At 38.1% G+C, this 15,478-nt stretch overlaps 2 protein-coding genes across 3 annotated transcripts; one reads left to right on the top strand and one right to left on the bottom strand.

The window, feature by feature from the left end:
- Positions 1 to 327: 327 nt before the first annotated feature.
- Positions 328 to 3,581, top strand: spryd4 (SPRY domain containing 4). 2 transcript variants are annotated; one of them, XM_079466972.1, is made up of 2 exons: positions 328 to 514; positions 1,906 to 3,581. In XM_079466972.1, the coding sequence occupies exons 1-2, from the start codon at positions 385 to 387 to the stop codon at positions 2,445 to 2,447; spliced, it is 672 nt and encodes a 223-aa protein (XP_079323098.1). In that variant the 5' UTR covers positions 328 to 384; the 3' UTR covers positions 2,448 to 3,581. The 2 variants fall into 2 exon arrangements, with proteins under 2 accessions (XP_079323098.1, XP_079323099.1); XM_079466973.1 differs by having other exon boundaries at positions 328 to 400; positions 1,906 to 2,779.
- On the bottom strand, positions 2,773 to 11,004 carry gls2a (glutaminase 2a (liver, mitochondrial)). The gene is made up of 18 exons (XM_079466971.1): positions 10,621 to 11,004; positions 10,374 to 10,464; positions 9,529 to 9,650; positions 8,676 to 8,805; positions 8,520 to 8,599; positions 8,199 to 8,362; positions 7,565 to 7,623; positions 6,347 to 6,379; positions 6,211 to 6,269; positions 6,047 to 6,113; positions 5,898 to 5,948; positions 5,397 to 5,573; positions 5,047 to 5,178; positions 4,823 to 4,915; positions 4,670 to 4,731; positions 4,492 to 4,568; positions 4,306 to 4,369; positions 2,773 to 4,220 (listed from the first exon to the last, which is right to left on the bottom strand). Exons 1-18 carry the CDS (start codon positions 10,797 to 10,799, stop codon positions 4,031 to 4,033), a joined length of 1,830 nt encoding a protein of 609 aa, XP_079323097.1. The 5' UTR covers positions 10,800 to 11,004; the 3' UTR covers positions 2,773 to 4,030.
- Positions 11,005 to 15,478: the final 4,474 nt, after the last annotated feature.

Here is a 15,478-nt window from a genome sequence, read left to right as displayed (position 1 = left end):
GTGTAATGAGCCGATCAGAATTATAGCCGATCATTAATAATATTAGCTGATGGCTTTTGACATATTGATCTTTTTTTGTGTCTAAGCTTTTACAATCAACAATATTCAAGCTATTTTTATTTGGATTACACTTTTTCTTAGTAACTAAAGAGGTTCATGTGAAATCTTTTGTCTTGGAGACAAGGCAAAGTGTTAATGATAAAATGTTTGATCTCGTTATTTTAAAGATCTTATCTTTGTAATGAATATGAAGCTTGAATATGAAGCTTGTCTGCGGGGTCACGCGAATTGTTTTCCTCACAGTAGGGGGCAGTAGCGCGTAGGAATTGTGAGCGCGAGAAGTTGGGGCAGGGCGGAATCAAAACGTACTCCACGTTGGACAACATGGCGATGTCCTCGGGTATGGTACATTTGTGCCGTTTGACAGGCCGATCTTTAGGGACTGTACTCGGTTATAGCCGTGGAAAACCCCTCACAAGCCGGAGATGGTATATATCTACCAGTGTGAGGAACAGTGAGTAAAACGCATGCTTTCAATGTTATCCGCACAGATCTCAGTCCAGACGAACTCGGAGGTCAACAGAAATGGATAACATTTTCGTGCAGCATTTAACTATTGAGTTACACCAAAGGCAATGAAGTGGCATTTATATGTGAACTCGGTAGTAAACATTCTATAGAGTCAGATGTTTGAGTGAAGACGATTTGCACGAGTTAAGTAACGTTATACAAGGGAAAACATCTTGTGATAATAACCCCAAGTGAATGACAGTCCAAGCTACCTGTATCATGCAATCGAGAACGTTGTGTAACGTGACTCAATGTCTCAACATGAGAGAGTCATCCTTTTACCCTTCAGTATATGTTGATGGTTTTCCGTGCTGACCTTTGCCATGGTTTTGGCATACTAGTTTCAAAATACTAAATATATCACAGTTAATTTTGATACTTGGTGGGATTAAAAATGGATATGTTGCCACTTCAATGGTAACCTTATACACTGTTCCAGTACAGTGGCACAGTACTGGTATTAGAATAGACCTTTACAAACAGATGGTTAAAGGCCACCAGCGACATACCCTCATACTCTTTTTAAACATATATTTAGTAAACACCATTTCTTTGAATAATTAAAATGAATAAAGTGTTTTTAAACATATACAATACTAACACACCGTTTTGAACATATTCTACTGCTTATCACTTTACTATATTTAATGCTACAAAATACTGTAATATATTACAGTATTTTATGATACCATAGTAAATACTATAGTATAGGCCTACTATGCTATTTTTGCATGGGCTTAAATATGCTGCTTATATATGTATCCTATTCTGGTGAAGGTATGATATTTATAAATACATTTTATTTGTAATCACCAACACTGCAAATTACATCAAAGTATGCAGCAAAAGCTACATAGTCATAAATCTTTTGAATGACAATTCATATCAATATTGGTAATACAATATTTAACATCTTTGATGGTGCTCAAGCCACTCCCCTAAAATACCCCTATAGCCCACTGTTTGGAAAGCACTATTAGATACTAAATTACCATATTCATACATCATGATATTTGGGAAGTTGACAGGTTAACTGTGTCCTATGGTGTGACAGCAAACTGTTAAGATTATTTAATGACTTGTATATGTATTTAGAATGATCTATTCTACATTGTTAGTATTTTGCTATACTGTAGGACACATGTGCGGTTTATTTGTCAACTACCCCTTTTACATGACATACTTTAATGTACTTTTAAGAATGGCATAGGATAAAAAGCTACTAAAATCATGATATTGTTGAAGAAGCCTAACATGTCAAAGCAAAGGTAGTTTCATAGTACTAACAATGAATTGTGTAAGACATATTATTAAAGATGCTTTGTCTTTCAACAGATTTACAGTTTAAGCTTGATGAACGGACGGCTCATAGCAGTCTGGATCTTTTTAAAAAGGAGACGGGTGTGATCTATCGAATTCTCGGTGTGGATCCCACCCTTGTGCAGGACACCCCTCTACGGTTTCGTGACTGGGCCGTAGTCCTTGCTGATGCACACATCGACTCTGGCTGCCACTATTGGGAGGTCACGGTCAAAAAGTCCCATGAGTTCCGGCTGGGCGTGGCTGAAGTGCTGACCTCACGTGATGAATGCGTGGGCACAGATTCCACTTCCTGGGTGTTTGCATATGTCCAGAGGAAGTGGTTTGCCATGACCAGCGGTAAGCAGGTCCCTGTGCCATTAGTGGGGAAACCCGATCGGGTCGGGCTCTTGCTGGACTACAAGGCTGGCCGTCTCAGTCTGGTGGACACCCAGAAAGTTGAAGTGGTGCATACTATAAAAACACAGTTCCGCTCGCCCGTCTGTCCTGCGTTTGGGCTTTGGGATGGAGAGTTGCTTACACACTCCGGGATGGAGATACCAGGAGAGCTTAAGTAACTTGTGTGCTCGTTCACGCATGGATGGTGTATGGATAGAGAAGGGGGAGTAAGGGCCATATAGAAAGACTAAGAACACAGCCCTTTATGACCCTTTCTCATTACCGTCCTAAACTAACTTTACTATGCTGCGTATTTACCCAGTGTCTGTCCATCCAGCTGCTGAGAGCATTCTTATGTTGTGCCATTAGTGATCATGCAGGTGAAGTGATGAACCTACATATTCACATAATAATACTTGTCATTGCTCATTTTCCATTGGTGCTTGAGTACAGTGTGTTTGGTCCAGCTTACATGACAGATGCTTTTGAATAAAGACAATCTTGACTTGTGATTTCATTAACTTTATTTACAGTTTCTAACCTCAACTTCCTCTTCTCGCTAAATTTACGTCTTTCCATTAACTCACAAAAAAAGATATTTTGAAGAACGGTGGTACCCCACAACATTGGGGCTACATTGGCTTTCACTGAATGAACACAAAACCATTGAGACAATTCTCAAAATCTCTTATTTCGCTCTTATTTTTGTGTTCTACAGAAGAAAGTCGTTTACAGGTTTTGAAGAGAATGAATAAATAATAAATTTTTTGAGGTGAACTATCCGTTTAACTTAAGTCCAGTTTTAGATTCATCGATAAAATGCATATACGAACAAGTCTCAAATACTTTTTATTTCTTGCCAAATCCTCCGCAGGCTAAGTTAAAGCTTTTGTGCCCTACATAAATAAAACATTTTAAGTTACATAATAGTTTACAAACATGTCTAAAACATCTTACAAAAGTGTACATATATACAAATATCTGCTCAAAAATGTATTGCTCTAGAATATTAATAGCCCAAGTGGCCCAATTTTTCTAGTTGGGTTATTTCATAACCAGCTTAATTGTCATGTTATGTGTTTACAGGTTTGTCTTAATTTAGCAAGCCTCTAAGATGCTGTTAAGTTTTGAAAGACTTGACCAGTGACCACACTCTATAAAAAACCCTGCAAAAATAGGGCATAGTATACTGTATTAATATGAAGTATATATTTTTTACAGTTGTTTTACCTTACCTTTATATTTTGCATTTTTTATTAAATTACATTTTAGCATTAACGGAAATGTCAAATAAATAAAGTAGTTAATCTGTTTTTGTACGGGATTTTTTTACAGTGCAGTGTTAGAGTGTAAGCAACAGTTATGATGTTAAATATAATTCTGTAAAAAAAGCAAAAGCAGAAACATTTCTAAGTTGGTCCGATAAACCAAACTGTCATGTGAAATGCACCAGAAATTTCTAAACATTTGTAGTTAGATATTACATAGTATAATAAGGTACAGCAGCTTTGGTTTTTGTAATTTTGTGCAATTCCTGGGATTGAACCCATGACCTTGCTGTTGCTAGCGCCATGCTCTAACCACTAAGCAATAGTAAAGTGACGGTTCGAAGCCTAGTACTACATTATTGGATGCATGTCTGACTCTGGACAGTATGTTCCTCTACAGGCTGGCATAAATGTCCAGGGCCCCTGATTGGCATCTCACAACAACATGCTTCATTACAGTTTGAAGTCAATGGTTCTCCCACGGTAATGATCATTCATATTAAACCTTCCAGAGTTTCCATGCTTTTCAGTTCTTCGGCATCCATTGTGGATTCAGGGCACGTGTCTGTAGTGAGCTCTTCAGGTATTAGTGTGTGCGTATAAATGCTCTGGTACTCCTGCAGTGCCTTGACCACGGCATTGTGCCCGAACTGCATAGCATCATCGAGGGGTGTGTTCCCCCATCTGAAGAGAAGATGGTTGGACGTGCGTTACTAACAAAATGACAGGCAGAACTAAAACAGAACAGAAAGGAGATTGGTGCTTTTACCTGTCTTTTGCATTTGGGTTGACTTTGCAAGTGTCTGTTAAAAACCTGACAGCATCCAAGTGTCCTGAAATCAGACATATTTCCTTTCAGAGGCATTTTAAAATGTAGATTTTAAGCATTTATTATTATGAATTTAACAGCTTCGAGTCAGAAAAAAAACAAAAAAAGGTTTTCTGACTTTCTTACCTTCTGCTGAAGCTACATGTAGGGCAGTGCGGGAGTCATAGTCAGTAAGTTCCAAATTGACCGCAGACAGAGCGATTCTGTAAAACAAATGAATCCCTTATTGATAGAAATGTCTGCACATATGGAGACAGCTCGATTCATTGTTCTTGATAAGAAAGAGATTTGATATATTTTTTACCTTCTGAGAGCTGAAACATCTCCACTGTATGCAGCAAACATTAGATCCACCACTGACTTGTTCTGTTATATCACACATAATAAAAAAATGTACATCTATTGTTAGCTCTTCTTTGTTGGCGCTTTGTGAATGGAATATTAGATTTGGTCTTACCCTATCGTGGCCTGTTTGTCTGCGAGGGTCTAGCTTCTTGGTAAAGTGTCTCAGATTGTCATAGTTGTGGAAGTTAAAGAGGGAAACTAACTCCTTTAAAAAAAAGATGCTCGTCTGAGTAGTGCTCAGAAAACCATTAAGCTTTTTTTACATTGTAGATCAATTTAGGCTAGAATTTTGTTCCAAACAGAGACCCAGTAGAAGAAAAAAAGATTTTGAAGTACTTGACAGAAGTGAATTCCTCGGATACTGTTGCCGACGTGGTTAATGGGAGGAGACCAGCACATCACCCCCATAATATTAGGAACCACAAGCAGCACGGCACCAGACACCCCAGATTTAGCAGGCAAGCCCACCTGAGGAACACACAAACATAATACAATAAAAGTAGGGATTGTGATTTTCTCATTTAAGAGGAAAGTGGCCGCAAAAGTTAGTTCCTCAAAAATTTTTATTGACTCACTATCAAGGTATTACAGACCGGACATGACAGCAAGTAAATTCGTTTTTTGCCTAATCTTTAAAACACTAGAAATGACATATCTGCACAGCATGAAAATGTTTTTGGACTTACGTGAAAGGCAAACTGGCCGGAGAAGTCATACATGCCGCAAGAGTGCATGAGACTGAGAGTGTTTCGTACGGCCTCTGCACTGAGCACATGCTCGCCTGTGATTGGACAAATCCCCCCATTAGCTAACGTGGCTGCAATGACGCTGCCGGATTCACACGTAACCTCGATAGAACATAGCTGTAAATTAAAGGAAGAAACAGAGACATATAAAGATGAAGATATTGGTTTTAAAAGCCTTAGCATAAATGTAAATGTGCTGGGTGATTCAGTTATTGGGTGTTCTGATCAATGTGTGGGGGATTTATCCTGACATTTATTTTGGATCAGGCATAAATCTCAGTTGTTTTTATAAAAATAGTAGTAAAAAAAACATTTGTGCACAAAGCTCAAACAATGCAAGATAAATTGTTTCCTAACTCTGTATGAACAATAAAACCAAGCACTACTAATCTTTCTAATCTATTGAACTACAACAATGAAGCAAATAGCCAATTGATTTACCTGAAAGTAGAAATCGAGGGCTGCCCTCATGTCAACTCCTCTAGGGAAACACTGCAGGACAGAAGCAAGGAACATGATTGACAATATCATGACCTGCAAAAATAAATTTCAGTATGCTTATACAGTGAAGAAAGAATATAAAAACATACTTTTTTCTCATTGAGATAATAGCCAATTGCATAGTTCCTATCACCAGTTTCTTTCTCTGACTGGAAACTTAAAAATAAAAATAAAAAGTTATTATGAATCATATACTAATAATACAACATCAAACCAGAACATTCATTGATTTGTTGTAATGTCAAAAACTCACGTGGCATTACTGAACCCAACATATTCTCTGCCAGACATTCTATTCAGATAATCCATCATCTGAAAGATAAATTAATATTAATAACAAACTAACAGCAGATGTTAAAGATATTGCAGAGATGGTGCAATTTACTTACAAAGTCAAACTTCTCTGCCTTGTTAGAACCAGGCTGTAATAAAAATAAACAAAATAAAATGTACAACATGCATAATATATATACACTGCAAATCTTCACATTTTGCCAACTAGTTTGTTTTGGGATTAATCCCTTTATACATTTACAAACAGTTTACAGTCTGACACAAGAGGGCAGTGTGTACAAGTAGTGGGTTAGACGTGGTGTGATCTTAGACATTTTTAATGCATGTGAACTGCAGCTTAACTGGTAGACCAAAGTCACGAGTTCGAACGCATAAAATGTATACCTTAAAGGCATAAAATGTTGCTTTGAATAAAAAACATTTGCCAATTGTAAATAAGAAATATGAAAATTAGTAATAATGAGGACAACATTAAGTTGGTGTTTCCAACTATTGGCAGGTAGTGTATGTATTACATTTACTCTTTAAGGGCCAAAGTAAAGTGTAAAATGTATCATTAAGTGAAAAGATTGAATGTGAACTAATAGTTTCTGCAATTTGGCAATGCAGACAAATTGCTGCACATGTTGGGTTTTATGTGTCCTAAAAATATGATGTAAAGATGACTAGTTGTTAAAGGCAGGTGGCAGGGTCTACCAGGAAAGGTCAGTGCAATGCGATCATGGCTGTGAAATGTCTTCCATCTTAAAAAGTGCTTGTCTTTGATTCACAACATGTTCGGTAATAACCTTAACAGATCAGATGACAACCTTTTGAACTTGAACTGTACAATGAAAGTTACAACATTTAGGTTTAATTGAAATGCGGTCACATTATAGATCTATTAGTTCATCAAATTATCTAAATTTTTTATGTACTTTTTATGTAAAAAAAACATAATTTGTTTTTACTTTTGTTACTAAAACCAGAAATTATTATGAAAAAGTTTATCCAATTTGACTGTAAAGGGTTGTGTCTCTCTGCGTACTTTCTGATTGGTTGTTTGGACACACCTCCTGAGCAACTGTAGATCATATTATGTTATTCCCCATATGGCCACCCCTCCCACCGACATTCTTTTTCACAACACAATAACCACATCATCACAAAGACACATTTTTATCTATTTTAACCCGTCAAGAGAAAAGAGCCCAAAAACAATTATCTTAGTTTCTACTTCAGTCGGCAACACGCAAATTGATCAGTATATTAAAGTTTTATTGACAAACAAACTAAACTAACGACAACAAATGTATGAACAATTTAACTCTTACGTTTATCAGTGAACTTATTACAATGGCCCCCGCATTCACCATGGGATTATGGGGTTTGTCTGAAAATATCAAAAACAGTGTACAAAAACATTAAAGGTGCTGAAAAAGTCCTTCCATAACAAAAGGATTCCATAACTTTTGCAGATATAATATTTCCCAGAGATGATAAAATTCTTAGATGAGATTTCTACAATTAATTTTCATTCTCTCATTCTAACTTGGTTACAGTACATTTTCAAAAATAAAGGTGCTTCATGATGCCATAGAATTTTTTGTTTAGAAACTACCATGAAGAACCTTTCTGTTTCATAAAAGGTTCTTTGTGGCATAAAAGGTTCTTCAGATTATAAAAAGGTAAGAAAGATATGGTTCCGTAAAGAACCTTTGAATTGTTCTCTGGCATGGCTTTGAAGAACCTTTTAAGCACCTTTATTTTTAAGAGTGTGGAACACAAAGTTTATTGATCATATCTCTTATTTACCTTATGCCCTTAGTTTAAAAGCTGTGTAAATATATGAGAATTAACATTTATTTTAAAAATGGAAAATTTCTATAATACCTGTAGGTCACCTGAATGTTTACAGGTACACTTATGTGGCTGTATCATTGAATCACAGGAAAAAGTGTTTCTCACCCTCTTCATCTAAATAGAGTTTGTTGAATTTAAGGCCGCTAGGTTCTTTTCCCACATATCTGTGCACTTGTTCAGTGCCGGACTCATGCACAGCCAGTGCGTACTCCAGAGGTTTCACACAGGACTGGAGACAGAACGGCATATTTGTGTCACCTATAGAATGTCTACAGAAATGAAAAGAGAAAAGAGAAAAACAGCAGATAGTCAAAGAAATCTAGTAAGAGAAATAGTTTGTGTCAGTTGTGACTTGTTTATCTGAAGATTATCCTGGATTTTGTTCTCATCACATACATGTGAATAAAGAGTGTTTGAAGATTTTACCTCTGACCATCTACTGTACACAGAGAAACTCCCCACAGATCAGGGCTGAACTTTGCCAGCTGAGGGATGTAGTTGGCTACCTGCCCAAACACAGAAGAGGTTGTGAATAAATGTGAATATAAAGGTGATTAAACAGAGAAGTAATATATAACTCACTTTTCCTCCATCCTGAGCTTGTGTGTTATGATACAGGTGGTTGATGAGGGATGAAAAGGCCTCGAAATCTGGAATGATGAACTTTCTTTGGAAGGCTTGAGTCAGCAGGACAATATTACTGCTAACACATCTACAAACACACAAATGCTTGTGTCAAACAACTGTGACTAAACCGCCACCTGTGATGTGTAATGTGTTTAAGAGAGTTTCACAACCATGGATACTTGATCCACGTTCATTAACACTGCTGATGTGGTTTGATACAGAGATAAACTGCGACTAAGACGACAAGCAAATATTGCGTCACTGCTAAACAAGTCTCAGGTGCTCCGCACATGCTCCACCAGAAGGCACGCACACACTCACATGCAAAAACAAATGTGACAGCTGCTTTTCTAATACTGTTGGAGGACGGAGAGTGGGGTAAATTATTTTTGTATGCCAGTATGATTTGTGTGTGTGTGTGCACAGTATTCCGGCGCTTATGAAATGGTAGTATTTTCAGTCTTTCAGGAACATTGGGCTCCTGTTTACCCCGCGTGTGCCAACATTCTGACACATCAGATCAGAAATTTTCTCACCCTCTTGTTATTTCAAAACAGTATGGCTTACTTTCTTCTCCACATAAGAAGAGTGTTGGTAACCAAACAACGGCGGTAGCTTTTAACTTCTATTGTTCCATTTTAACTTCTAAAACCAATGCAATTCAATGGGTACCGCTGTTAAGTAAGCCATTTCATTGTTTGAAATGACAAGAGGGTGATAAAATGATGACAGAATTTTCATTTTTTAACTATCAATAAACTCATGTACTGTATATATAATTACATTGCTTAGTGAATTTCCAACTCACCTTCTGAACAGTTCCTGGTCCATCATTGCGTTTCCAACTGAATCTTGGATTGCTTGGTGAATCTGTCGCATGCAGTCTCTCAAACGGGGGTCCGAGGTGAGCAGCCCTGTGCTTCTGAGGGCCTATAAAAAATCATCAGTCATTAATATATAGCTGTTACATTTCAGTTATGCACAAAGCTGTTTGATATGGATTTATTGGTGGGATGACCATCATATATAGCAAAAAAACATCATGGATATATAGCAGACGTTTAAGTAAGAGGTTGTGAAGTTGTTTCTATTTCAAGGAGCCATGTGCACTGAAACAAACACACACACACAAACACACAAGGAGAGAGAAGGGGCAAATGTAAATTTATGGTTTCTCTATGCAGGGCTATGTGTAGAAATAAAGAGGTTAATATTTACGGGTGTTTTTGTTTTTTTTATTTATTACTCTATATAATATAAACTCAAATATCCAAACTTGGACCATGTATGTTTAGTCATGGATATATTTAATAGGGGCTGTTTGAATGTAGCTCTTGCTTGGTTCAACCACATGACCCAAACCTGATGCCTATTTATAGTAACAACATTATACAATACCCAACATTTTTATGACTGTTACTTAGTAACTCTAAAAATACCTCATAGCAGTCATACTTGAAAGGGACAAAAAGTTCAGATAGCCTACTGTAACTTTAAATGCATTGAATCATAGATAATATGTAGCCTGCCATGCCCTATATTAAATGATATTAACTATTACATTTTATTCTCTTTGTGTGTAAAGTCACTGCACATATCACACACATACTGTATAGTTGTCATCAGCAATGTGACTTAATTTGTGCTACTCACAGCTAGAAAATGTGCCACAGAGATTTTCTCTTCTCCCTGGGTGATGGTGTAGAACAACATGTCCTCCAACCCAGCAACCCCCCTCTTAGTTCTAAAAAAACGCAACAACACAACATTTCTTTTATAATTTCAACTTTATAATCAAAATGACCACTGTTTAAATATTAAATGCAGGCAATGGGCAGTCACTCTTTAAGATCAAAAGCAAAAACACAATGATAAGGCAAAGTAATCTGTAGGGAATTACCTGTTCGTTGCTGAGTCTATGTCTGTTGTCAGGTGCTGATGTCGCGGATGCTGACCAGGTGACGCGCTCGTGTGCAGCAGCCGAACAGGTGTCTGTGTTCTGCCGCAACATCCCGCGACTCTCTCCCATTTTCCAGCATTTCTTATGAGCAAAATACCAGCGCTTGACGCACGTAGCATTTTAACACAATGTATATTCGGTCAATAACCTACAATAGCTCTAAATTAGTCTAAATAAAAAGTATATATTTTGCGCGATTTGTCTTCCTCTCTAGTAGATCCCAAGTTCTTTATACATCCCACGAGGAACTTGAGTGATATCTGTTGACAAATTTAGCCGGTAAAGTGAGAACTCTCACGCAGGTGGGAAACACCCCCTGGCGGGGTGAGGGGCGTGTCTCTGTGTATGACGTAACATTGTTGTATCACAGAACGGAAGCGCCAGATGATTCAATGATTTGCGGAACCTATTCAATTGATATACTTTATTTATATTATACTTTGTCTGATATTTGAATGATTTATCATTTTAAGTGAATAGAGGAAAAATAAGCTACGAAATATTCAAAATAAAGTTACAAGTTTGTTTGTGTTGGTTGATTTGCTAAGGCGACCGGTTTAACCCTGTAAGAGCTTGATTTTATGTTGCATCATGAGCCTATGATCCATAGTTTTCCTGTGTCTGGATAAAATAAAAACATAGTTTAAAACAAAGCCTGGTGAAGAGGTTATGAGGTTATGTATTTCTGGGCTTGAGACAAGGTTCCAGGTTATTTTTCTTTAAAGATCATACAATTGATATTCTAGACGGGGGTTTACATTCAAAGGTTTAAATCTGAATTATCCTTAACGTCAAAAGGTAATAATTTTATTACAACACTTTTTTAATAAACATGCTTATAATTATAAATAATAATTCAACTTTACTTATGCTAATTATATCCATGACTCATTAAGTGTGACGTTTCTGATATAAAACTAAATGCCCAAAACAAATCTCGTTGACATATTTTTTCTTTCTGAAATACTTTAATGTAACCTGTAGTGTAACTGAATTGTTAAAATCTTGAATTATAACTGCAATACACTGTTATACAGAGCAGTGGCATCTATTATTTCTATATGCAGCACAAACGTCCGTGTTTGCAACAAACTGTGTCCATATTATTACAGATGAACTAGGTTGATGTTCATATGCCCACACAGCCAGTAGCAGCGCTATTATAGTAGTCATTCATTCACAAGTCTGTTGCGGTTCATTATGTTGAATGTGCTCTGCTAACTCTGCCGGAACGGTTGCTGCACAGAGTTGACGCAGAGAAAGACGAGCTGCGTCGGGAAGGCAGTTTTTTTCTACTGAATGAAAGATACAGTTTATCCAAAATGTCGACAGTTGCTACGCGCTGTCTGACGGAATAAGTCCGTAAATATGCACTGCAACACAGGTTTAGAGTGCACTTGAAATATGAAGTGGATGTGGGTCCGGATCGACTTTCCTCCCTGTCCGGACTTTGAGAAGTGCTGTTCTGGATCTTCTGGGACGTCATTTGGGTCATCATCACTTATGGCAGCATCTGCTTGGAGTCTATGTATCAGATCCAAGTGGTATTTTGACTAAATCTGCTGTGCCCCTAATGTTTTTAGGGTGTGCATTTTGTTTCATTTTGAATGAACTTCCCTCACCTAACTCTACCAGTCTAGCACTTGTATGTTAGTTGTATGATATGTAGTCAAGCACAACGCATTTGCAATTCGTAACTTTACGGGTTATCTGGAAAAAATCGGTCAGCTTGCTCTGTCATGATTTGACTTTACTTCTTTTTGGCACCCCCTAGTGGACACGTGTACAACTACATTCTGATGCACAGGTGCCGTCCATAGATGAATATAAAACGTTCAGCGTTTGCTACGTGAATTTACACGTTGGGGTTTATCTGTTAAAGGGTAGTTGTTTATTACTACAACATCATCTTATTAGATCCCTTTTCAGGGTCATAAGGTCGACACGGCACCTTTTCAGTCAAAAGAGCCCTTTCGCCACATCCTTTTGCCTGTAGGGGGCAGGCCACACCAACACACCTCTATGAACTCAGAATCAGCACCACAGACCTCACTTCTTTCAGCTGAATGGAAGTTCAGTAGCACTGGGAGATTTATTTACAACCTCAATTTGGTGTTTGTAAAGTAACAAAAATAAGTCAATGGTTTTCTGTTTTCAGTTCTATGGAATTTTAACACAGACCGAATTGCCCGTGAACCCTTTTTCAGTGCATTCCACAGAGCCTGTGTGGGCCATTGTCTTGTTGTCTTTGGGGACCGGTCACAAACTTCCACCCCCAACTCACACACACACAAAGAATGAGAAATTGGCCTTCTTCTCATTACCTATACAATTTGTCTCCCTTTTGGCAGCTCCACAACAGCTGGTAGATATTGGGTGGAGGGCACATAGTGTACAATTAGCCTATACACACCTATCATCAGATCAGACACCCATTTCTCTCGTATCATATCCTTTCGTGTTGGCACACACACACCCATGCACACATGCACACACCCTAACCCATGCCCTACTGATGACCATGCTTCTCTTGGTGGAGAATGTTTTTCATTCCTTCTCGGTGTCCATGAATGCTGGCTTTGTCTACCTGCTCCATCTTAAGCCGCCCCTCTCCCCTCCATCTTCCTCTCCCAAAATTCTCTGATGTGTGTACTGGACAGAACTGATGTATAAAGCATTTGTGTACAGTTTGTCTTAACATACAATATTAATAGGCAAAAAAATATTTGGACTAAAACATATTCAAAATATATTTGTTTTGTTGTTATATTGCAACCAAATAGGATCATAGTTTATAGTTTGAATACTGTCTTTGATAATCACTGTTGAATGCTCTATACATATTCTTAAACAATATATCGTTGGATCCACGTGCACAATGAATTCAACACCTGTGTTTTTATATAACTAAATATCCACATACCACCTGAATTCTTTGAGAACTTGGATCTGCAATGTCCACAAATAGGGTCAGTTTCTCAGGATAGTTCACAAGATAAGGTCTCACCCTCATAAGTATACCAGGGAGCTGCTAAAAATGCAGAGCCTTGTGGTGAATGTTTGTTTTGTTTAAGTAATCATTGTGTGTGTGTGTGTGTGTGTGTGTATGTGTGTGTGTGTGTTCTAACGTCCAGCATTGGTAAACAGTATTGGTTCAACAAAAATAAAACAATAACTTCTGTTATATTCTCAGACTGATATGAGGACATTTTCCAGAAGCCTGTGGTCCTAACTATTCATTTACATCATCGAGATTTAATCAGATCTGAAATCTTTTGGTTTTGGCCCAAGGGGAGCTGTTAAATCTGGCTGGTGGTGTCCTAGACGTATTAAGCTTAGTTGTGGACTAAATCGCACTGTCAATGGGGATTCCTCATTCAGAAACTGCTGTCGAACATTCTGCGTCCTAGGAAGCCTGGACTCTGTTTGCCATAGATTATCTCAAAAGTTATGAGAATAAATAGGAAGCTTTATGAGACCAAACATAAAGGGCGCCTTCAGCCCCCCAACGTGGACTGTAATATCAAACAGAACATTATGGGTTCCCACGGCCGTCACAGTTTGATTATACTCACTGCGAAAAAACCCAGAATATGTTAGTTTTAGTTTATTGTCCACAAATATGAGAGAGCACAGTCTGTAAAAGTGTAATTGAGAAACAGTTCAAACATCCCATCTTGGAGTGTATTCAAATATTATTTATTTATTATTATATGTTTGTGAGATGTACTGTGGACGTGCTTTTAGAACTTTAAAGGGATAGTTTACTCAAAAATTTAAATTCTGTCATCATTTATCTATCCTCATGTTGTTCAAAATCAGTTTATTACTTTTTATCCTGTGGAACACGAAAATATGTTTTAAGAAATGTCTTAGTTGTTTTGAGTCCATACAATGGATGTCAATTGGAGCCAATGTTGTTTGGTTACCAACGCTCTTTAAAATTTGCTTTCTTGTGTTCTGCAGAAGAAAGCAAGTCTAACAGGTTTGGAATCACATAAAGGTGTGATGATAATTTTTTCATTCTTGGGTGAACTATCCCTTTAATTACAGAATACTGGCATGTCCACTCATGTGAAGCCATCTTGCCACATATACCGGACCATTTGTGTTTCATGGATTAAAACTCACATTTTTTATTAATTCTGCTTTATTTTGCTTGTACTTTTGGTAGCAATACAAGATTGGTCTAAAAATACCACATTTAGAAGAAACCCTCGGACGATGCTGACCCATCGGGCACAGATTGGCCCTCTGTCACCAGGGCTTACGGTCAATGTTTCGCCAATCAGCAGGCCTAGCATCATCTGATCTCCAGCAACCCAGTCACCCTACACACCCCTGGAGCCTCACCGTCTTCCTGCCACCACCCTTCTCCTCTCTTCATCCCTCTACCTTTCCACACCCTCCCTCCATCTACAGACGCGGCTCTCCGCTCCCCCACCGCCCGGTGCGCTCTCACATTCCACAGGTCTGCACACAGAGCCACATTGTGTGTGTGTTGTACAGAGCACACAGTCAGGCCTCATACTGGACCCACAGACACACACACACATCCTCGTCGAAAAGGGTAGTCGCCCAGATAAGTACACACATACACGTATCCCTTCATGAAGCTAACAGACATTGAGTCAAGTGCGGGCACACAAAACCACACGCGCACACGTCCAAGTGATTTTCATATGCGCACATGGCTGCTTTCATCGAACTCATCTACATACACAGGATGTCTCATACAGAGGGCCGAGTTTCCAATATCCTTATTCCTGTTTCGCTCTTTCATGCCTCCTTCGTTCTC

Source organism: Barbatula barbatula, assembly GCF_947034865.1.
Source record: "Barbatula barbatula genome assembly, chromosome: 11".
NCBI classification, from domain to species: Eukaryota; Metazoa; Chordata; class Actinopteri; order Cypriniformes; family Nemacheilidae; genus Barbatula; species Barbatula barbatula.
The sequence above is the reverse complement of the archived record's forward strand: the minus strand, read 5'-3'. Positions and strand labels throughout refer to the sequence as shown.

Excerpts from the sequence above, each read along its gene's own strand:
- spryd4 (XM_079466972.1), top strand. The coding sequence starts at position 385 with ATGGCGATGTCCTCGGGTATGGTACATTTGTGCCGTTTGACAGGCCGA. Across the intron at positions 515-1,905 it reads ATCTACCAGTGTGAGGAACA|ATTTACAGTTTAAGCTTGAT; the intron begins GTGAGTAAAACG and ends GTCTTTCAACAG.
- gls2a (XM_079466971.1), bottom strand. The coding sequence starts at position 10,799 with ATGCTACGTGCGTCAAGCGCTGGTATTTTGCTCATAAGAAATGCTGGA. Across the intron at positions 6,380-7,564 it reads TAATAAGTTCACTGATAAAC|CCTGGTTCTAACAAGGCAGA; the intron begins GTAAGAGTTAAA and ends TTTTTATTACAG. Across the intron at positions 4,732-4,822 it reads GACAAACAGGCCACGATAGG|AACAAGTCAGTGGTGGATCT; the intron begins GTAAGACCAAAT and ends GTGATATAACAG.